At 43.2% G+C, this 23,615-nt stretch overlaps 1 protein-coding gene across 2 annotated transcripts in view; it reads right to left on the reverse strand.

Annotated features, from left to right (window-relative positions):
- Positions 1-23,615, reverse strand: part of AOAH (acyloxyacyl hydrolase) — a 178,366-nt gene that overhangs the window by 96,479 nt on the left and 58,272 nt on the right. For both annotated transcript variants that reach the window (XM_060108349.1, XM_060108348.1), the window contains 5 exons: positions 18,889-18,948; positions 12,967-13,037; positions 4,259-4,319; positions 3,105-3,175; positions 2,180-2,228 (listed from right to left, as the gene is read on the reverse strand). In XM_060108349.1, the coding sequence (XP_059964332.1) occupies positions 2,180-2,228; positions 3,105-3,175; positions 4,259-4,319; positions 12,967-13,037; positions 18,889-18,948 (312 nt within the window). The remainder of the gene's footprint in view (positions 1-2,179; positions 2,229-3,104; positions 3,176-4,258; positions 4,320-12,966; positions 13,038-18,888; positions 18,949-23,615) is intronic.

A 23,615-nucleotide genomic window follows, 5' to 3' on the forward strand; every position in this document is an offset into this window, starting at 1 on the left:
GTTGATGCTTCTAGAGCAGAGATTCTCAACAGGGCTGCTTTTGAGGCACCCCTTCCCCACCCCTGCCCCACAGCCATCCGAAGGGACATCTGGCAATGCCTGGGAGACATCTGTGGTTGTTAAAATGGGGGGAGAGGGAGCTACTGGCATTTAGTGGGGAGAGGCAGGGATGCTACTGACCATGATACAATGTACAAGGCAGCCCAAACCATAAAGAATGATTCCAAATGTTGATGTGATGAGACTGAGAAACCCAGAAGTGAGGTTGAGCCTGTGAGTGGGACAGAGTTACCACAGCTGAGGGCACTTCCTAACACTTAAAGCTAAGTCTGTGCATTAGTGGAGCAGCTGGTCCTTGGAAGGCTTGAGCAGAGTCTGGATAACTTTAAAAAAAGTTAAAAAATATATATATAATTCTTTTTTTCTTTTGTTTGCCAAACTCTGGTCTGGAGAGCACTGGCATTCCACTAGATATTAATGGTATCAACAGTATTTTAGGATGAAAGAACCTGATGGTCAGAGATGTACTGGAAACAGTGTGTTCACTGTCTTGGTCTTGGGGACTCCCAACATGCATTAAAACATTAAAGATGCTGAGAAATTCGGAAGTAAAGAAAACTGTTCAGGCTTATTTGACCCAGTATTTTCCAAACGTTGCTCTAGCGCCCCTCCTCCCTTACCTCTTAACCTACCACTCAACACTGGAGTTCTTGGACACAGTCTGGGAAATGTTGGACTTAGTGATTGTAAAGTCCTCTCTGAGTTTATGATTTTGTGATTCTGTGAGTCATTTTTCCTCCATGGGAAGGGATAGGTATGAAGGTCATGTGTCTTTCTCCTATTACTGATGATAAATTCTGAGTCTTGGCTCCCTGGGCTCCTGGTGGATTTCCACTGGTCTAGCACAGTCTCTTATTGGCCTTCCTTATGTAGGTGGGCTCCCATGTCAGAGGCAGGGATGGGGTCATGGAACCAAGACAGAAGCTTCACACACTAATAAACCCCCATGTCCTCCAACATGACAACTAAGCTTGACTTTATCGAACAAGAGCTGCCTTGGGGGTCTTGACACCTTGACACCTTAAGATCTAGGGGACATGTCTTCCCCTCCTCATGAAAAGGCAGTGTGACTGATGATAGGGTGGGTGGGTAGGGCTATACCAGGATACAATCTGTCTTGCTCTCCATATCTCAGAAGAAATGGACCATCAGTGTCCTGGAGAGGGGAAACTATTTACAGAAACTTTCTCCTCTTCATCCAAGCAGACAAATTAGGCAACCATTCAGAGGCAATCTATCTTGAAGCTGGGGAATCTTAAACTTCAAGGCTCCTTGTTTGTACGATCCCTGCCTGTGCGAGTGCTGGGAGCAGCTGGGAGCTATAGAGTGTTTTAGGTGGAGAGCAGCCAGGCTGCACTCAGAACAATATTTCTACATAAGCACTCCTGGTAAATTGGAAAAGAGATCTCAGAAGAAAGGGACCTGAATTTCCAAGACTCCAGGAATTTGTTAAGATTTCTTTTATTGTTCTAATTAATTATACTTTTATTCTTGATTTTGTATTTGTATTTGGTATTCTTTTTCTTCAGGAGGACCCCTCAAATCCTATAAGCTCAAGACCTCACAAAATTGGGTCTGCTGCCCTTGCCGTGCTAAGATTAAGTGTTTGGCTTTTCTCTTTCCTTCCCTTTTCTCTACGTGGAAGCTGCTAATTTATTATTCATAGGGAACTGGGGCACCAGCATTAGATGCCTCAGGATGTGGGTAGTGGGGTAACTACAGGTAACTTCCACTCTGCCCGACTAGCCTTATGAAATAGAAAAGAATGGCTGCAATGAAATGGTGACAGCATGCGGTTTGCTCCAATAGCTGTTTGGGTTACTGTAAAACTTTGTTAAAACCATTCTCCATTTAATTTCCAAACAGAATAAAGGGATTAGATGTGAATGACCTTAAGCAAGACTTAGAGTGGCTGTGACAGAGACAGCCTCAACTCTCATTACAACATGGACACTCTTCACATGGGATTGGATTCTATGCCCCTCTTCCAAACAGCAGAAGAAGAGTTGCTGTAATCTACCATCTTCTTCCTTAGGTCTGACTGAAGCAAACAGGCAATGGGCTTTTAAGGAGGGCGGAAAGCAAGAGAACAGGGTTAAATTTGAATTTAGTCGCTTACCCAAATGCCATTACAGTTTGAATCCTGATGTGTATCCCAGTTGTCTGGCCTATGAAGAAAAACATCAACATTGGTCTTTGGCATGTATTTATCATTCTGAATGTCAGCTTCACAAATGAAGGAATGAACGAATGAGTGCTACACCAAGTGTCTTCGATAGACAACAGTTTCTTCAGGGAAAAGTGCCACACACCATTGTGTGTTGTGGCACACAGAAGCCTCACTTGGCCTCTTTGCCATTCTCTTGGCTTTGGATGTTTGCTGGGAACTGTGGACCAAATGCAGTCTTTTCACAATTGACTATATTCATGGGAGGTATTGTTGTGGAATGATGTTGCTGGGAATAATGAACACACCTGCAGTCCATTTCATTTATACAGGAGACACCATTAAAGTTATGCCTCTAACGTCCCAAACATCTGGTTAATGCTTCAGCACTGTAGTCACAGCTAAGATGAAGGCTGGCATACCCAGTTTGAGGTCTGAGATGTGACTGAACATCAGTCTGGGACTAAAATGGGACCTGCGCTCTACTCTCTGCCCCCGTCGCCCTCCCCCTGGTGGAAGAGGCTACTCTTTCTGGGCCCAGGGCTGCCTGTAGAACTCATGCAGGAGGCTGGATAAACGTCCACAATAACCTGTCTACTCACGTGTTTCTCCCACTAGACTGTAAACTCCTCGAGAGGAGGCCTATTTCTATTTGTTTACCACCCAACATGATGCAGAGTGCTGGGCAACGCTCGATGAGCATTTTTTGGGCAAATGAATGAACAAACAGTTTTTTCATTGCGCTTTACTTCAATTAGGACATGGAGGTCCCTTCTCTCTGTAAGCACGAATCCCCTAGGCTGAGGGGGATAATTATGCCTTCTGCCTCCTTTTCAGAAGGTAATTTTCAACATCAGTGACCAGCAGAGACCGTTACCTCCTGCCTGGGTGAGCCATCTTGTTGCTGTCGTTACAGTCTCTCCCTCGCCAGTGAGAGCCCCGCAGTGTCTGAAATTGAAGAGCATACACAGGAAGGGTCAGTTCTGCTTTGACGTTATCCACAGTGAAGGCCAATCAGAGCTGTCTGAGGGGTACTGACATCTGCCATTTTAAATCCAAATACAGTCTAGGAACACTAGAGATCACTAAGAAAATTAAGATGATATGCTAAGACCTCCTGTGTGAGGTGAAATGTAATATGGTACCAGGGCCAATCACAGATGAAGTGTGTGTGTATGTGAGAGTGTGTGTACGTGTGTGTATATGTGTTGTTGGGTGCGTGCTGATATGTGAGTGTAAGGGGGTGCATGTGTGTGCATGTATGTGGGCACGTGTGCATTCACATGGGTTATGTGAATGCATGTTTTATACACGTGTCTGTGTACATGTGTGTTCATGTGTATGTGTCTATGTGCACTTCCACAAAGAGCAGGACCATCCAACTCCCTGAACTTTCTCTATCAAAGGCTCCAAAACAATTGGTTTATTTGGTTCAGTGATTAATCATTTTGCTGGATAATTTTAAAAACCTCTAGCCAAACTGGTTAGTTGTGTGGATTTATTATATTTTTGACATGTCTGATTTGAAAGAATCAAGAGTCATGATAATGTCAATGTTTTTATTTCTCACATTCCCAGGTAGAGTATTTGAGATCCCACCTACTTTGGAGAGTTTGTGACATCTGTTGCTTGCTTGTTGAATTTTGCAGAGAACATTCTGACATCCTAACTGTTCTAAATCTAACATGTGTACACAGACATAAACACATACACACACACTTTAAAAAAGTAAGTTAAAATACGTTTAAGAATTTTGAAAATAATTCCCAACACATTTCAAGATAACTGTTATCCCCGTGGAGAATTCCAGGTGGGAATGGCTTCAGGAAACGAAAACAGTCTAGGACTAAGATCCTCTTTGATGGTCCATGTATTAGTAAGATATCAAAGTCTGTAAACGTCATAAAATGGTGTATTATCACATTAATAATACATTCAAATGGCATTCAATCTTGTCTTATTAAAGGAAAGAAATTTATAGGAAGCGATGCAATATTTAGCGAACATCTGGTTAGTCTTAGTGATACTTACTGGGAAAACACTGTATTTGTCTGAATCTACATCTTTGAATGGTAAAGAATTTTGTATAGCCCTAGAAGAAAAAAAAACAAAACACCTGGTGAGCTAACAAAAAACAAATGGTGTTTGTGAAAACAAATAGAGACATTTTAAGATATGGCTGTGTTGAGTTTATGTGACAGAACCCCATTCTAAAAATAAAATTAAAGACCTAAATAAAAATTTAAAAAATAAAATAAAAATAAAATCAGAGTACCAGTCAAACTTTGCTCATCCCTGCTCTCCACTCAACAGAACTATTTTCTCTCTGACTTTTTACTTGGCCTATATGGGGAGGTAAAATATAATGAACTCAAGTTTTAGAGGGCATGGGATACGGCTGTTGAGGTCCTCAGGAAAGAACCTACATTTTTGGTCCAGTCAATGAGCTCAGTACTACAGATTTTACACATTTTACACATTTTGTGATGGAAATCTTTTCTTAAGATTCTCCTCTGTTAAACCACTTATTCTGAGAATCTGACAATTTAGTTGTCACTCCCGTTCAAGAGCCTGGGGAACCAAGGGCTCTGTTGTGATTGAAGACCAAGCAATTCATGCCAAAACCATGGACACCCCCCTGAGTGAGGATTTCCCCTGAGATCTCACTACCAGACTTTTCCCAGCTTCCAAAGGCAAACACTGTTTCCCTCTAGGAAAATCACTTACAGAGTAGCAGGGAAGTGCCATCATATGGCAGGGTGAGGTTATTCTTGGAGCTTAGAATATAGAGGGAGTAACATGACCCTTTAAAGGATTTAGTAAATGGTCTTTTGAATCAAGAGCTTCTCAGCAGTTCTGAGAGTCTCAAGTCAAGTGAATTCAGCCAGAGCCAGCATGGAGCCTAATTGGTGGTATGGAGCCTGTCTTATGAGCTCTGAGATGGTGGACCCACCACAAGTCCACATTAATAGACCCCTTGGGAGATGACATCTCCTGTAAGACTAGGTAGTTTTCTCCCATGTATATATTTGACCTCTTGATAGCTATTTTATGTTTCTAGATGAGAAAAGGAGGGAAGACACAGAGGGAGAGGGAGGGGGAGATGGAGAGAGAGAAAGAGGACGAACAGACCCAAAGAGCCATATTTTCAGTCTGAGAAAAAGGTTCTGGGTGAAAGGTCTCACTGAGGATGACAAAGCTACCCCTTTCCACCTTTGCCATCTCAGGGATGAGAGTTTGTCCTTGAAGGAAGGAACAATGAGTTGTCTCTAGAATTAGAAAGCTAGTTCATTAAACTAACATTTACCTGCTGATTTTAAAGGTTCAGAGTGACAAACCAAAACCATACATTCTAGACATGAGAGGGTAGATTTGTCACCATAAGTCACATAAATTGCAATTTACATAAACTCCACAATCCCTTATTCATAGCCCCCAAATCCAAACAGGTCTGAACACCAAGAGTTGTTTCTTATTTTCAACTTTGCTACTAACACATTTGGTGGCAAAACTTGACCCAAACTGGTCTAAGGCAATTCATAAGCTATACCTTATTTAGTGTGACTATCCATATATTTCATTGCTGATATATAAATTTGTTTGATTAGGAGGTGCTGGGAGTGTTAGGTGAGTTATGGCATATGTACCATATGTTACTTTCTTAAAATCTGAATTCAAAATCACATCTGGCTCTGTTTTGGATAAAGCATTGTTGACTTTCACTACTATTACTTCTGCAAAATTGTATCTAAACTTGATACCTTGTGTATCCTTACAGGTATCTGGTTGTATGCTGAAATATTCATTCATTCATTCATTCCACAGCCATTTTCGAAGTCCTTGCATGTGCCAGGCATCATAATAGATATTAGGGCTAAATATAAGATGCATTTCCTATGCTAGAAGAGCTTAATGATGGGTGGGGGGAAACAAGGCATCAACAGATAATCACAGTGTTATGGAGAAAATTCTATAAGAGGGTTGTGCACACAGAGGGAAAACATTTCTAACTCTATACAGGGAAGGAGGTGATCTTAAGGTGAAAGCTAAAGGATGAGAAAGCATTTTCAAAGCAAGTAATTGGGTGATGGGTGTGGGTGTTCTAGTAGGAAGGAAAAGTATGGGAAGCCCCTTAACATAGCTCTAGGTTCTGAAATTAGACTCCTTGGATTTGAATCCCAGGTCTGCCGTCTACTTGGTATGTAACTTTGGGCAAATTATTTAATCTGTTTGTACACCTGTTACCTCATTTGTAAACGGGGCCAGCGTCAGTACCTGCTTCTTAGGGCTGTTGCAAAGACTAATAGCATTGTTACGTGTGAAGCAAGGAAGACCTGTGCCAAGCATGTGATAAGTACTCACAAAATATTAGCTCTTTTCATTATTATGTGCAATGCTAACAGTTATTCCAAGGATGGTTTCTAGGATTGGGCAAATAGGAATCAGGTGTCTGCTCTTATGACATTTTAGTTTCTGGAGATATCTCGAATCCAATCCATGGACTCTCTTCAGATTTTCAGGTTCCCAGCCACACAATGTCCCGTCCAGTTATGCGTGTCCATTATTTTTAGGTATTTTAACCATAAGCACCTTTGCAGCAAGCATTTTTGCTGTAAACATTTTCACTGCATAACTAATTGGCCATAAGACAATTTTGCCATAAAAGGTAAAATGATTGGTTGATAGTTTGTTTTGATATATATCATACAAAAATCATGACAGATGATGATGATTTGACCCAAGAGCTGGTTTCTGATTTTGAAGCACACTACAATGGAGGAGAAAGAGGTTGAGGGCCTGAAAGTTGCAGATTTGAACTCGCATTTCCCATAGAACTTTGGAGTGTTTATCAAGAGACATATTACAAGATGCCAAGAACACACAACAGTGTAGAGGTTTTCACAACACAATACAAAGCTTAGGTATGAACATACATCCTCGTATTTGGAAACTGATACCTCTCCTAATGAAGGAAGAAATCTCAGCAAAAAAAAAGTGTGATACCAAATGAGGAGAAGAATCAACAAGAAAAAACAGTGTGTAAAATACTAAGAATGAAAGACCTGGAAGACAAGTGCTTATGTACAAGTCACGAAATAAGATCAGCCATTTGCACAGTATTGCCATGAAATATACACACACTTTAAATATATTGATATTTTGTATTTAGCAATAAAGTCTCTTTAATTTTGTAATTCATTTTTTCATGTTTCATGATGTCCTTCTTAATGTCTCTTTTATTTTTCATTGTTTTATCCTTTACAGCAAAATCATGGCTAATTAGTTACATGGCAAAAATGTTTTTGGCAGCAAAGCTGTCTAAGGCAGAGAAATTTACGGTGAAAATACCTAGAACCCCAGTTACCACGTTGGCTGGTGCAGCTAATCACCTGCTTGCTGCTCCTGCCCTATGACTATCTGGGGTTGGGCTAGCAGGCTTGACCCAGGGAGCAATTGTGATTGCAGCTGAATGGCATTCGTTACATAATGGTGAGCTATTCAAGTTCAAAGTGCCTAAAATTATGTCATGAAACTGGGGCATTACAACAAAAGAAAACTAGGGGGAATAAAATTTCCATGTGTATCTGCCTCATATTTGAGTCCCAGGCAGTACTCCAGGGCCAGCGTGACTCTGTTTCATATGCGTGTGGATGCGTTATGTGCATCCCTGTAAGATAAAATGAGAGCAGAGAAAACCATGGAAGGACACATCCTGACGTGTTTACACGGTTCACCATGTCGTGGGGACAAGGACGATGTGGGAGGAAAGAGCAGGGCAGGAGCAAGAAGGAACAAATGGGGCTTCCCTGGTGGCGCAGTGGTTGAGAGTCCGCCTGCCGATGCAGGGGACACGGGTTCGTGCCCCGGTCTGGGAAGATCCCACATGCCGTGGAGCGGCTGGGCCCGTGAGCCGTGGCCGCTGAGCCTGCGCGTCCAGAGCCTGTGCTCCACAGCGGGAGAGACCACAGCAGTGAGAGGCCCGCGTACCGCAAAAAAAAAAAAAAAAAAAAAAAAAAAAAGGAACAAATGAAAAAAGGCAAAGAATGATGAATTAAAAGCACAGTTAACGTAAGATAAGATAGTCTGTGTGAATTTATGTGAAATAATACATATGTGGGTTCATGCATTTGGAAATTCAATAAAAAGAATAAATTATTAAAAGGGGACCCTCCTGTCCTACCACTGCTACAATAGAAAATAGGCAGTATATAGGCACTGTGAACTCTGATCAAAACAAAACAACAACCAAAAACTTGGCTGCCCCATGGTAGTAGCCTGGTATCCTAAACATTTGTTTTTCTAATAAAGTAGCGCTTTTTATTTATTTATTCCCTTGTTTCTACAGAGTCCCTACTAAAACTAAGCACTGTGGTAGGAACCAGGGATAAAAAGTTTACCAAGAAATGGTATCCCCGCTCTCCAAGAGCTGTCGGTGGGGGCAGGAGACTGATGGGGAAGCAGCCAGAGAGGAACAGGGTGCAGGAGCAGGCACCAGTGAGCCTGGAGTACGGAGGAGGCTAGCCAAGCAACCGGAGCTAGGATGGGAGCTGGAAAGCTGCCCAAGGATGGAGACACCTCCATTGTAATTTTTTTTTTTTTTTTTTTTTGCAATTGACAAGGAAATTTAGTTATTTCTGAGATATACATTTTAAAGTAATAACTAGAATTATAACTTATAACATTATACCAGAACATATAAGACTTCTAGAAATTTCATGTAATGTCTGAAACATTTATATTAACATATTTCCATACAAATAATCCAAAGAAAGTTTAGTATTAGTTGTTTTTTTGTTGTTGTTTGTTTATACTGCAGGTTCTTATTAGTCATCAATTTTATACACATCAGTGTATACATGTCAATCCCAATCGCCCAATTCAGCACACCACCATCCCCACCCCACCGCGGTTTTCCCCCCTTGGTGTCCCTACGTTTGTTCTCTACATCTGTGTCTCAACTTCTGCCCTGCAAACCAGTTCATCTGTACCATTTTTCTAGGTTCCACATACATGCGTTAATATATGATATTTGTTTTTCTCTTTCTGACTTACTTCACTCTGTATGACAGTCTCTAGATCCATCCCTGTCTCAACAAATGACTCAATTTCATTCCTTTTTATGGCTGAGTAATATTCCATTGTATATATGTACCACTTCTTCTTTATTCATTCGTCTGTTGATGGGCATTTAGGTTGCTTCCATGACCTGCCTATTGTAAATAGTGCTGCAATGAACATTGGGGCGCATGTGTCTTTTTGAATTATGGTTTTTGCTGGGTATGTGCCCAGTAGTGGGATTGCTGGATCATATGGTAATTCCATTTTTAGTTTTTTAAGGAAGCTCCATACTGTTCTCCATAGTGGCTGTATCAATTGACATTCCCACCAACAGTGCAAGAGTGTTCCCTTTTCTCCACACCCTCTCTAGCATTTGTTGTTTGTAGATTTTCTGATGATGCCCATTCTAACTGGTGTGAGGTGATACCTCATTGTAGTTTTGATTTGCATTTCTCTAATAATTAGTAATGTTGAGCAGCTTTTCATGTGCTTCTTGGCCATCTGTGTGTCTTCTTTAGAGAAATGTCTATTTAGGTCTTCTGCCCATTTTTGGATTGGGTTGTTTGTTTCTTTAATATTGAGCTGCATGAGCTATTTATATATTTGGGAGATTAATCCTTTGTCTGTTGATTCGTTTGCAAATATTTTCTCCCATTCTGAGAGTTGTCTTTTCGTCTTGTTTATGAAGGCATTAGGCCAAACAGGATGGGGACAAGACAGGCACAGAGCCAGAAAGGCATTCTTACTGGAGGGGATTTTAGGGAAGCATTATGTAACAGAAGACACATAGGTCTTTGTCTCTACCACCTGCTGACTGTGCTAGTGGGTCAAGCATTAAATAAACTAGAACCGACTTGCTCATTTGAAAGTGAGGCTCCGAGTCAAGGGACAGGCAATGTTGTGGCTCTGAGCCTGACCTTTATAACCAGGCTGCTGGGTTCAAACATCATATTTATCCATGACTAGCTCTGTGACCTTGGACAAATGGCTTTACATCTTTAAAAAGGGGACCAAAAAATCGTTGTCTGTCTAACAGGGTTGCATTTATAAGAGTTCCTGGTGCAGAGACAGTATCAGATAACTTTTACTTGTCATTATTATTACTGAGCCACAGGTTGTTTTAAAGAATAAACGAGGCTGCATTTAAATGTGCTTTATAACCCATGCAGCACTGAATAATTCATGACCTGGTACGAATTATACTAGAAGCACAATGATTTTTAGAAAGAAGAAAAACATACTGCTTTTGCTTTTTCATGAAAAAATTTCCCTCTGAAATTGGGCCAGGAAAATCCCTGGCCACAGATGCTCTTGAATTCAGGTTTTCAAAGGTGGTTCAATTGAAGAGTTGTCATTTTAGGTCCTGAGGGCCCACGCTTGGTTTGACACAGAAAATGCAATGATGCTTTCAGCAAGGAGGGGACGGGGTCTCGATTCAACAAGAGCTAAGCACGATGAAATGGTCGGGGGCTTGGGACCTGGCCGCATCTTAGCCTCCCTCACTTTCTTTCACGTCCGATATTTCCCCTCTACTCCTCATGTCCCGATGGTCTCTGCCTCCACTTCTATTCATGAAAAGCGGGATCAATAACTGTTCCAGGATCCAAGTCCGCACTTTGCACAGTTGGCTTGCAGGAGCTTATGTGGGCAGATGAACCAGGAAAAGTTTTTAAACTCTTGGATCCCTCAGAGGCTCTGAATGTGGGTCAGATGCACAGCTGCCTCCTCTCCTGAGATACTTTCAAAGCAGACGGGGGATGTTCAATGCATTTAGCGTCCACGAAGCTCATGAGGTGAAGGAAGGAGGAACATAGCAAAAGTGCCTCTATTGTGGGTTGAACTGTGTTCACCAAAAAGATATGTTGAAGTTCTAACCCCTGCTCGCTGTGAATGTGAACTTACTTGGAAAAAGGGTCTTTGCAGATGTTACTGAGTTAAGATGAGGCCATAAGTGTGGATCCTAATCCAATATGACTGGTTGCAAAAGGAAAACCAGACACACAGGGAAGATGGCCATATAAGAAGAGGGAAGCAGAGATTGGAATGACACAGCTGCAAGCCCAGGGTTGCCAAGGATGGACGGGCACCACCAGAAGCTAAGAGGCAAGGAAGGATTTGACCCAGAGTCCCCGAGGGAATCTCAGAGGGAGCAGGGTCTCAGAGGGATCTGGCCAACACCTTGCTTTCAGACTTCCAGCCTCCAGAACTGGGAGAGAATACATTTATGTTGTTTCAAGCCACCTAGCTTGTGGTATTTTATTACAGCAGCCTTGGGAAACCAATACAGCCTCTCAGTCCAGATGTTCAGCCTGACTCTCACCTCTGGGGAGTTCTTCCCTCTAACTCCTTACCACGAGAGCCAGGCTGGACCGGAATGCACTCAAGTGATAGGAACTGCCTATGGGAGAGTGAGAATAAAAGCAGCAGGGGCCAGGGCAGACGGAGTGGTCTCCGTGAATGTCTCACAGTGAAGGACCATTATTTTGAGTCATTAAAGCATCATCTGTACAGGTAGCATCTGCGGTCTGGCTCCTGAAATAGAATGTGAGCGTGCTAGGGAGGACACAGTCAACCAGGAACCTAGGAACGTGCCACTCTGTCCCATCAGGTCTCAGGCCAAGGAGTCTGCATTTTTAAAACTTTCCAAGTGGGTCTATAGCTTGAGTTTAGACATGGGGAAACTGAAGCTCAGAGACATTAAGTGGCTCAAGTCTTCAAAGTTGGCTCAAGAGGCAGCATTGCACAAGAGTCAAGAAAGTGGATGTTTCCAAAGAACAAGTGGGGTCCAATATACCTGGGGGTGTATCTTGGGTCCTCATGGCTGGGGGGAGTTACTTCTGTAAGACTCAGTTTCCTTCTCTGTGAAATGGAAATAATGATAATCCCTACTTCATGGAATTGTGAGAACTCAGTGCAGAAGTGCATTGAAAGTTCAGCATCTGGACCCCAGAACAGTGCCATACACTGCCTGGCAGCAGCCTCTGCCGCAGTCACATGGGAAGCAGCCGAGTGGAAGGTGGACCTATGCTATTTTGCCTCTTAGTCCAACGTGCCTCTCAGGACTGTTCCATCTTTTAATGTTTTGGACAGTGATGACTATAACACCCAGCATAACCTCAGACTCAGAGTGCAGCTGGAGGGAGCATGGGATTTTAAACAGACAGGAGGGCTTGGGAACTGTGGACAGTGTCTCTGTATTAGGAATCCTGTTCATACATAGCAGAGCTAGATTTTCTAGGTAATAGGTTGGGCTCTGTGAAAAAATGGTCCTTTTCTAGCCTTGTGAGTGCCTTGCTCTAAAGATGCTTAAAGGGTCCCTGCCATAACAGGTGGCCAACCTTGTCTGTATCTTACACAGCAAGGAGGAGCTGTCCTGTCCCCACATGCAGTGTGAGCATGCACTGAGCCACTCACAAGTCTCACTGGCAGGCAGGCTGCATTCCAGTCCAGGGCAGTAAGTCAGGTTGGAGGTTCAAAGATGCTGGTGTTCAGTTTATTTCCAAAATGATTTGTTCTGAGCTAATTTGTCTTCTAGTTTCTGTACAAGTCATGAGCAAGAAACACTTTCACTTTCAGAAAGATGCCTTTTAACTTGAAGACCATTTTAGTCATTAGAAAACAGGGACAACCAAAGATGCTATCCCCTGCCAGTGCTTAGGAAGGGGAACTTGTATACGTACAATTTAATCCTCTGACAGATCTTGGCCCAAAATGGGAGTGAACAAATATCAGAGCCACTTCTGGAATATGTCTGGAGAGAAAAACAAAAACAAAAAGAGTTGTTTAGTTCAAGGGATGATTTTCCAACTTCTAAAGGCTCTTCCTCTCCTCTTGGCTCCACAGTTTGGATTTCTGGACTCTTCTTTCTCCAGAATCTGGGCCATTTTACTTAACTAAATTTACCTCTTGTTCCTGTTTCCACGCTCCATATTCATTCCACCTGTGTGCCTTTGTTCGCGCCGGCTCCTCAGCCTGAAGGCTTCCCCTTCTCCCCCAGCCAGCTAGTCCCACCTTCATCTCTTTTCCACCTCTTCCCAAAAGGCTCTGGCCCACCTTGGTCCATTCTACTCAGACAACGTTCCTCTCCTCACTGCCCTCAGTGGCTTTAAAAAAGGATTTGAAAATAAAGACTGTTTTCAAATAAAATAATTCCTTCCTGTTATGAGATAAAATAAAGACTAATGGGAGAGACACTGGCTTAGGAAGAAGGAAGAAGGAAGGTCCCTTCCCTGGGGGAGGTGGGGTAGGGGGAGGAGGGGTGTGTAGATGAAGCCCCTCAAAGCTTCCTGAACAAAGGGATTTCAGACAGCAGTTTCCATAAGAATCTAGCTTGTGGGATAAATTAAAAGCCTTGGCTTTTTACCAAGTAATGATTTTAGAAAGATTGCAGTTCCCTTGATGCTTTTCTCAGACAAAAGAAAAAATCAACAGGGTAGAAAAAGTAGGGAACCAGCATTTATCAACAAAGGGAGAGACAGTTCGCTTTTCAAAAGTTTACTTCAGGGCTTCCCTGGTGGTGCAGTGGTTGAGAGTCCGCCTGCCGATGCAGGGGGACACGGGTTCGTGCCCCGGTCTGGGAAGATCCCATATGCCACGGAGCGGCTGGGCCCGTGAGCCATGGCCGCTGAGCCTGTGCATCCGGAGCCTGTGCTCCGCAACGGGAGAGGCCACAACAGTGAGAGGCCCGCGTACCGCAAAAAAAAAAGTTCACTTCATACCACTTTGCTTCTATGAAAGACCTAGGTTACTACCTACCTACTCACGAACTGAAAGAAATCCAAAGAAGTTTTTTGCTCTCACACAAAAAAAATGCAAAAAGCAAAAATAACGTTCATCGTTTGTTTTGCAGGAGCCAGTGGAGAGGCAGCGAGCACCCTGAACAGTGAGAGGGGCACCGCCCAGCTCCTTCCCCAGAAACCACACTGAGCAGCTCAGCATCAGGCCACCAGAGCTTTGAACTGTGTCTGTGAGCCTCTGTGCTTGATCTCAGTTTATTTTGTGCATCTGTTAGCAAGATGTGTCCTAAGGTAACTGCTTCTTTGCCTTAGGAAAGACTTCATAGGAATGCTCTACTTTTGGATAGCGGGGAAACCTGTAGTGATTCCCTCTAGCCCAAAAAGTCCTTCAGATGGCTGTGAGTGGTATTAACAGCGTTGGTAATATTTTGACACTAGCAAAGGTGGACAGGTAACCTTTTCTGGTTACAAATGAGGTTTTTAAGGATCTTCAGGATGCTTGCCCAACTTCCTAGGATGAGGAAAAACGCTGATTAGCATGCAAGATTTGGAGACAGAAAAGACTGTCCTTGTTGCCATGCAGCTTACTGTCTAGTGGAGCGTCGGGGTGAATAGCCCAGCTCTTAGCATGCTCTGTGATGTCTGTGGTGGTCCAGGCATTAATATGGCTTTCTGGGAACTGGAGGAGGAGGCAGGCGAGGACCCAGAAATCAGACAGGAGGCAGGTGGGAAGGAAGAGACAGATGCTCTATGCTTTTCAACTCCAAGTGCAGCTTGCAGACTTGTTACAAATGTAATTCATGGGCTCCCCCCAATCTAGTAAATCAGAAAGTCTGGGGTAGGTCCCAGGAATCTGTGTTTTCACAGCCTCCCAGTCGTTCTGATGCTCACTAAGGTTTGAGAACCACTGCTCTAGGTCCTAGCTGATGAAAGTGTGATCACAAACCAGGAGCATTGAGGCCAGCTGGGAACTTTCAGGACTAAAGTCTCTGGCCACAAATTCAGTTGACCTGCTGAATCAGAATCTGCATTATAACAAGGTCCCAGGTGGCTGGAGTACACACCACAGCTGGAAAAGCACGGCCGCTGGTAGAGGGAGCACCCTCACAGCGCTGTGGGCACGTGAGCAGGGCTGGCGTCTTGGGGGACTGCCAAACATTTCAACCTGGCTGGAGTATAAGGTAGTGGGAGAATACGGTGAACCATGGAAGGAAGGAGACATTAGGACAAGCCTAGGACACTGCACTACGTGCTATCTTGAGGACAGTGGAGAATCCTGTCTTAAGCAGAGGGATCACATTTGTATTTTGGAAAGATATCTCTGCAGGTGACAGGAAGGCCTCGAGGAAGCAATATGGGACAGAGAGACCTGTTGGCAGATAAGGATCTGAGACGTGATCTTGGGGTTTCTAACCTCAGCACTACTGCCATTTGGTCCTGAATAATTCTTTGTTGTGGGCTGTCCTGTGCATTGTAGGATGTTTAGCAGGATATCTGGCATTTGGCCACTATAAGCCAGCAGCCCCAAAATGTCTCCAGATGTTGCCAACATTTCCAGGAGAGGAGGAGGGAGGACAACATTGCCCCTGGTTGTGAACCACAGATGTGAGGTGGGAGGGGGAGGATGGTGGTGCAAAGGAGGGGTGGTTAGAGACCTGGTAACTGATTGAGATGAGCAGTGTAGGTACGCTGTAAAATAAACACCAGCGTGCAATTATACCCAACGTTGGTGGCAATTTGGAAAGAGACACATTCTAAGACCCAGAGTCAGACTGCATTTGAATGTGTGAGCTACATCTTTTAATATTTACTTTAGTCTGAAGGCCTTGGTCTAATGAACGTAATGGCAACGTAGATTTTAACACTGGTGATAACCAATACATCAAAAGATTTACAACACCCTGATAATTACTATACAAGGAGTACAATGGAATAAAATGTTATAATTGCACAGCTGTTCACTGTCAAAATTCAGCCTGAAGGCTGCAGCTGTCTTTGACATTAATTGTGCAGAAATTAGATCTAGGATGTGGGCAATAGATGATGCAACTTGTCCAGGGACCCCCAGAATTCCTTCTGTTTGATTATGCAGCCTTTTCATCACACAGTACTGGAAGGACTAACCTCTTCTTACAAACTTGCAAAGGGAACTTAGATGGACACAGAGCAACAGTGCAGAGGTCCTCACTTGCACGTTTGACAGCCCCTTCCTTTCTATTCAAACCTTGCTAGACAGAGGCAGAATGTGGGCTGTTATTAACTCAGCAATGGATTTAAAACATCACATCTGACTGCATGTAATCCCATCTAAAATGAAAGTCTCAAATCTGGGCTGTCCCTGGGCACAGGAGTCAGGCAGCATCTTTATTTTGCCATCTATTTAACCAGCTTCTGCTTGCATCTCGAGCTTTCCCACCCCAGGATGTTAAATGAATACAGAACAACAAACAGGGGTTGAATAAATGGAATGAGGTGAATGGGGTAAATAGAGGGTCAAAGCGGGAGCATAACATCTCTTCTGTACACAGACAACTTAAGATTGAATTTCTGTGTGATGAAGTGCTTTTAAACCATTGTTGTGTATTATTTTACTTGAATTTAACTTGGATTATTTTACTTGGGGCAAGTTTGAACAGTAGCAATTTTTGAAGGCTTTCCAGATGGTTGAGTAGGTAGGTTGGAAATCCGGGCCATCACGTACAGCAGTACAGGTTGTGCACTACAAGATTCTAATATTCACATAGCCTGTGATGTGAATGGTGCTTCCTGAAATTCAGTACTGAGGAGGTCTGGTTGAGAGCTATTGGAATAGTGGAAGGGGTAGAAACTTGGAAGAAGCTAAATCTGGATGTAAATGATGGGTTTCTCACTTATTAGCTATGTGGAGTGAGGGAATTACTTAACCTCTCATCCTTAGTCCTCTCATCTGTAAAATGGGGTTGATAACAGAAATACGCTATCTACTTTGTAGGAGTTTTTGTGATAATTAAATAAATTGATGCCATGGCTCAGGTGTTCTAAACCCTCAGATGCTTAGTGTTCTGCCAAATCCACAAAGACCCCCCGAGGAGCCTCTCGGGACCTCCTTGAGAGGCAGATCTTCTCTGGAACATTCCATTCCCTTCAGTAACACTAAACTCTTCCCCAGTCTGGATTCTCCATCTGACAGACTGTGCTGAAATGACATGAAACCTACTCTGTGTTTCTCTCCGCATTCTGGTTAGGTCGGCAGTTACATCAGCCATCACAATGGAGTTAATTGCAGCCAATATCTTCTGAGCAGTTTTTCAGAGATGCTTATTTGCATTTCCTGATTATTTTTTCCCTGATAGCTTTAATCTAGAGAGTAAATAAATTGGAGGAGGTTTTCGAGGAGTTTTTTTTTAATTGGTGAATTGTTCAGTTGATTTTTTTTTGGCTTCTTGCAAGTCATGATTGGAATCCTGCCCCATGAATTATGCTCGCTCTGGTGACAGACATGAAAAATTGTAAAATCCTAATTAGTCTTTGAGTTAATGCCAAGGCAGTTCATACTAGTGAAGTAAACAATGCCCTGAGAATAAGTTTTTAGATGCATGTTGAGAAGAATAAGAGAAAAACGGTATTATTCTCCAGTCTCTTTAGAGTTCTGAAGGTGGTGGTCAAGGGTTTCATGTGATGTTTCAATTTCTTATTCAATAACTTAAGCAGATTAGCTGAACCAGCTATGGTTGGCCTTTAATTACTCACTGAATTAAATAATAATTGGAGATGCAGGCATTGTGATTGATTAATCAATTGTGCAGAAATGCCTGCATACTGTCATCCAACATGTATCAGCCTTGTACATCAAAACCCATGTGCCCCCCACAAGTAGGGTTGCCAAATAAAATACTGTACTGGACATACTTACACTAAATAATTATTCATTATTTATTTGAAATTCAAATTTAATTGGGCATCCTCTGTTTTTATTTGCTAAGTCTGACAAACCAAGCCATGAGGAATTTTCCTCCCCTTTATTTCCATGTTGCCAAATCAATACTACTTTGAATGTATTGAATCAGGGCCAGCAGGGAGAAGCCAAGGACGAAGGCCATGCCCTCTCATCTCTGATGAATGCTTCCTTCCTGCCAGGACTGCTAGCATTAGGGAGACACTGTTCTTTAAAGGTTTACCTTTCTGCTTCCTCTTCAACTGGGGCTGATTGGCCACCAGGGCCCAAGTCAAATACTTGACTTAATGATAACTGATTTGAACTAGGCATTCTGTTGAATAAAACTATGATTGCAAAGAGGAAAAGTTAGAGGAAAAGAATAATAATGGTGATGATTTTAGCTGGCATATATAGAGTGCTTGATAAGTCCCAGGCATGATACCATGATACACACATCAACTCTCTTAGTCCTGACATCTATGCTTTGAGAAAGGAACACTCTTATTGTCCCTACCTCACTGATAGGGAAACTGAGGCTCAGCCTAGATCACATACATAGAAAGTGGAGAAGCAGGAGGATACAGCCCCCTCCAATATGGTCTACCAGAGGGCAGCAGTTCTCAACAGTGAGTACCAGTAGATATTTGGCAATGCCAGAAGACATTTTTGGCTGTCACAACTATTGGTGGGGGGTGCTGGCATCTAGTGGGTAGAGGACAGGGATGCTGCTAACATCCTACAATGCCCAGGACAGTGCCCACAACCAGAGTTGAGAAACGCTGCTCTAGAGAGAAGAGAGGAGAAAAAAGAGGAAGGGGCTCATATTCCTATTCAAACCCAATTCACCTGTGGCATGTTGTGTTGTGGGTTTGCATCTGGGGTAGCCCCTGGCCTTTGGAGGTGAACGTGCCAAGGAAAACGCTGGCATTCTCCCAGCGTTGGTTGCTTACCAGAGTTGGGGATTTCTTGACAGTCTGTCTTGCCTTCTCTAGTGTCAATTTCCACGTCTCCTATAAAAATTAAGTTAGACAATATTACAACTTGTGTCTCATCTTTCCTTTCTCCGTGTTTTCCAAAGTTAGGTTTTTTTAAGTTCGTAACCTAGCAATAAAGGAATTATTCCATAAATTTCTGATAAAATAATTCACAAGAAAGCAATTTCATGTTAATAACTCTCTTTATTAAGGGATTTGCACTGTGCCAGATGCCACGCTAAGCACTTCACAAATATTATCTTATTTAATCTTCACAGCAACTCTGAGGTATATGACCTTTTTACAGATGAGGAAATTAAGATGCAGAAAAGCTAAGAAACTGTCTGAAGATCTCAGAGGCAGTGTCCGACAGAGATGCCATCTGAACCTCTGTCTTCCTGCCTGCTACGCTAAACTCAGTAACTTGTTTTTGGATCTGAAAGCCTAAGGGCAGGAGGCGGTCGACAGACAACCTGAGTGCCTTGTGCTGCAGGACAGAAGAACGGATGACAGCTGCCATTCGAGCTGACTCCACCTCTTGTTCACCTCCTCTTCTCCTGCTTTGACATCCCCGTTTCTAGAGCATCCAAGGGCATCTTCTGAGTTTATGTTGCAAGTATAAAGGGTTAGCTAATTATTACCGATAACTTTTGTTGTGGAGCTCCGTATCGGTGTATTTGTGGGAAGGTTGGGAGAAAAGTAAGCTGGGGCAGGGGGTGGGGGAGGGGAAGTATTCACTCCCAGCACTGCTTCCCAGAGCTTTGGTCCCCCCTCCTCAAATGTCCCGACCCGGCCATATTCCTCCTCAGGCTGTCTCCTGTGTGGCCCTAATAGAACTTGGGTGATGGTTTACATGTCTGTGTTCAAACTCCAGCTCTGCTGCTAACTAGCTGTGAGTCCTTAAGCAAGTTATATTCTGAGCCCCTCAGTATCCCCAGAATTCCTTGACATATAAGAAAGCCCTATTTTCATTATCTGCAACATGGGAATTATAGCTACTGACCTCAAAGGGTGCTGTGAGGATTACAGGACATCATGTCAGGCCTCTAGTCCAGGGCCTACCCTGATAGCCCCTGCTCAGTCATTGATAGTTTGATTGGAAAACTGTTTTTCAGCCCCAGCTATCCCCTCACTCAAATCAGTAGGGAAGCTGAGGTTCAAGGAGAGTGCCATAGTTTTCATAGTTCTCTCTCCAGGTAACTGGGAATGTTGTCCCTGCACCTAAGCAGAAAATACAGGTACTGGGATAGGACTTGGAGCTGGCTGGTCAGCAGGACAGGCCTCTTGGGAGATGCTGGCCTTTGTTCAGGAGTTGAGTCCCTACATGACCATACTGTGTGTTCTTCACCCTGGGAGATGCCTTCCTCCACCATGGAGCCCCGTGTGTTCCGAAGACCTCAGCCACGTTGTGTATACATGAGTGGAGGTGTGACTGCTCAGTGGGAGCCTGGGTTAGAGTGAATTCTCCAGGAGGTTCTTTAGGAAGGAGGGGGGCAGAGCCAGCTACAGCTTGCCCCCATGGGCTGGCTCTGAACCCCTCTCCCTAGTGTCTGCCCCAAATCATATTCCACCTGCTCAAGTTGAAAGGATGGCAAACCACGGCTCTTGTGTCACAGGCAGCAGGCCCGCTGACATCTAAGAGCACACGTTTAGCAACTTGAGAAAAGACGTTGCTCTCCAGGTAGGTCTTGTAGCCAGGATGCACTTGTACAGTGTATGCTTCTTAAACCACTGAAGCACTATTGTTCCAGTTGGTGAGCAGTTGTGTCCCTGAGTGTCCCCCATCACTGCCTTGGCCATCCAGCCTCTCCTTAGGACTCCCCAGACCTCCCTGTGATCAGTCAACGTAGGGGCCAATGTCACGGCACAGTCTGGTGGGCATCTTCAGACCTTGATCCAACATGGCACCCAGTGTCCATTCTGATTGGCTGGCAGCAGGGCCAAGACAGTTCATTACAATCCTCATTTTTAAAACATCGATGTCTTTAACAGAAAGACTGCTTAGGAAATGGCCCCATTCAAAAACTGATCTTACTGATTGCAATTTTGTCCTTTTCTGGAATTTTGATAAATCCTGGAAAATTTCCTATTGTATCAAGTAAGTATTTCTGGTAGGGTCATTGTAAGACACTAGGTCTAGCTGCAAATTTCTATTATGGTGTCCTTTTTGGCTGCCCTTGTTAGCTTAAAGTTCATTGTCCACAATATTGAAGGTGGAGTTCCTCTGCCTTAATTATGGGTCCCCTGCTTCTCTGCTTTGGAAATACCCCTTTGCATTTTAAGGTCCATCTCAAGCATCTACAGGGCCTAGCACAGTTCCTGCTACATAGTAGGTGCTCAATAGATACAGAAATAAAAGTAAAAGAAAACATTTATGATATTGTGCTAAGCAAGGCAAGAAAAGGCTATCAGATTTTACACACACAAGAAAAAATTCTGCAAAGAAATATGCCATAATAACTGTTGTTGATAACTTTTCTTTTTGGTTCTTTTCTGTGTTTTCTAAATATTCAATAATGAACACAAATTCAGCAATACATGCTTTTTTAAAAAAAGAACTCAATACATGTTGCCCTGTTTCTTACTGAAGAAGAAAATGATTTGTTCCCAGCACAGGGATGGGGTGAGGACCCTGGAGATCTGGGGGTGAAGAGACACGCCTGCCCTCCCATAGTTTCTGGGCTGGCAAGGAGACACCAGGAACTAGTACAGTAAATACAGTAAATAGAAGTGAGATGAAGCAGAGAGAGGGCATTGGCAATGTCTTTTTAGGAGAGGCCACTTGGATACCCTCAAGATAACTGATTTGATTTTAATCCAGCTCAGTTCTCAGGGGAGATCAATGTTTAGTGAGGGATAAAGACAACCAAAAAAAAAAAAAGTTGCTGCTTTTGGGGTCCTCCCTGGAATGCTGAGGGCAGATTTATCTGGTCTTGGCTTGACCAGAGCACCACTGTCTCCCACAGTTTAAGTGCACTAATACCAACATTAAAAAAAAAAAAAAACTCATAAGTGCTTTTAAAAAATGCTTTGGTAAAGCTAAATCCTATGTATTGAAAAATAGTCACTGTAGGATACAGTGGAAAGCAGATATAATAATAGACCAGCAAATTCCACCCAAAGGCCCGACACTCCACTATCTGATAAAAAATTATAAGCAGCGGAGCTTCCTACATTTGTCTTTGTACCTAACAGAAATGTCCTCAAAGCGCTTTTGTCCTTCTCTCTTAACTCCTCTGGTCTGCCTTCTGCTGGAGTTATTTATGTGCTTACTGCCTTCAGGGGGCAGTCAAGTCCATGGGGATGGCTTCGTTCAAACCTTGCTCCATTTGTAAATCAACTTACGCCATGAAATCTGGGGGGTGAGGAACAGCCTGTCCTAATAAACTTCTAGAAAAGATCTGGAGTAGATCAGAGATCTTCTCCCCACCCTCAAACCCCCTCATAAATGCCTGCTCTTTGACAATAAGAAACTCACGTCTAAAATCATTTCACGTCCCAGGGGCTTTCTCCTTTGTGGAGCCTCTCACTGTTGTCAAAGTACCACGTGAACAAAAGGCACTTTCTGTAATTTTCAAATCTACTGCTGCTATAATTGGTAGCAGATAACCCCATCACTAAAAATTATTCCCTGTAGAAACTCATGCCTAAAAATACGATTTTTCTTTATTTCCTTCACTCCTGAGTGTACCAGAATTCAATTCTTTAACATCACAGAACGTGAGAAGGCCCACTTTGTGAATGTGTCCTGTCCAATTCACCAATACTCCTGAAAAGTCGAGGGACACTGTGTTGAGTTCTGGAGCATCCCCTGCACACTACATTCTCTGCATGTTTTCCCGTCATTGTCAATACAGTGCAGTGTGCTTTGGCTGAAACATTTGAATGTTTGGGAAATGCCTTTCTAAATAGTATTCCTTACCACAAAGTGGCTCAAACCCTTGAACGTGCTAATATGTGCTGTGGCTCTCCCAGCAGGACATTTAGTTTACAGATTTCCCAAACTTTTAAAACTTAAAACAACAACAATTTTCTTTTCTAGCACACCTATTAGCATCTCTCAGAGCGGGAGTAAAAGCAAGGATTTTTGTGTCACACAGGTCTGAATTGAATCTGCACTGTGCCACTTATTGGCTCTGTGACTCTGAGCAAGTTATGTATCCACTCTAAGACCCAGTTACCTCATCTATAAAATAGGGATAATAGTAATTATTACTTAACACTTTCTACATTGTAGTTTTTTTGGGTTTTTTTTTTTTTGCGGTACGCGGGCCTCTCACTGCTGTGGCCTCTCCTGTTGCGGAGCACAGGCTCCGGACGCGCAGGCTCAGCGGCCATGGCTCACGGGCCCAGCCGCTCCGCGGCATGTGGGATCTTCCCGGACCAGGGCATGAACCCGTGTCCCCTGCATCGGCAGGTGGACTCTCAACCACTGCGCCACCAGGGAAGCCCTACATTGTAGTTTTATCACAGTTTGCTGTCAATCTTCTCTCCCAAGTTATAAAACCCTTGATGAGAAGGATTATGTGTCATTCACTATTACATCCCTAATATATAATTCATGGCATGACATAGATACTTAATAAGTACTTGTGAAATGAATGAATAGAATGAATGATTACACAGAGAAATGACTGGCTGAATGAATATTTCTTTCTCCTTTCATTATCAATCATATGCTTATAACTGCGCTTGTCCCTAGG

Source organism: Mesoplodon densirostris, chromosome 9 (assembly GCF_025265405.1).
Source record: "Mesoplodon densirostris isolate mMesDen1 chromosome 9, mMesDen1 primary haplotype, whole genome shotgun sequence".
NCBI classification, from domain to species: Eukaryota; Metazoa; Chordata; class Mammalia; order Artiodactyla; family Ziphiidae; genus Mesoplodon; species Mesoplodon densirostris.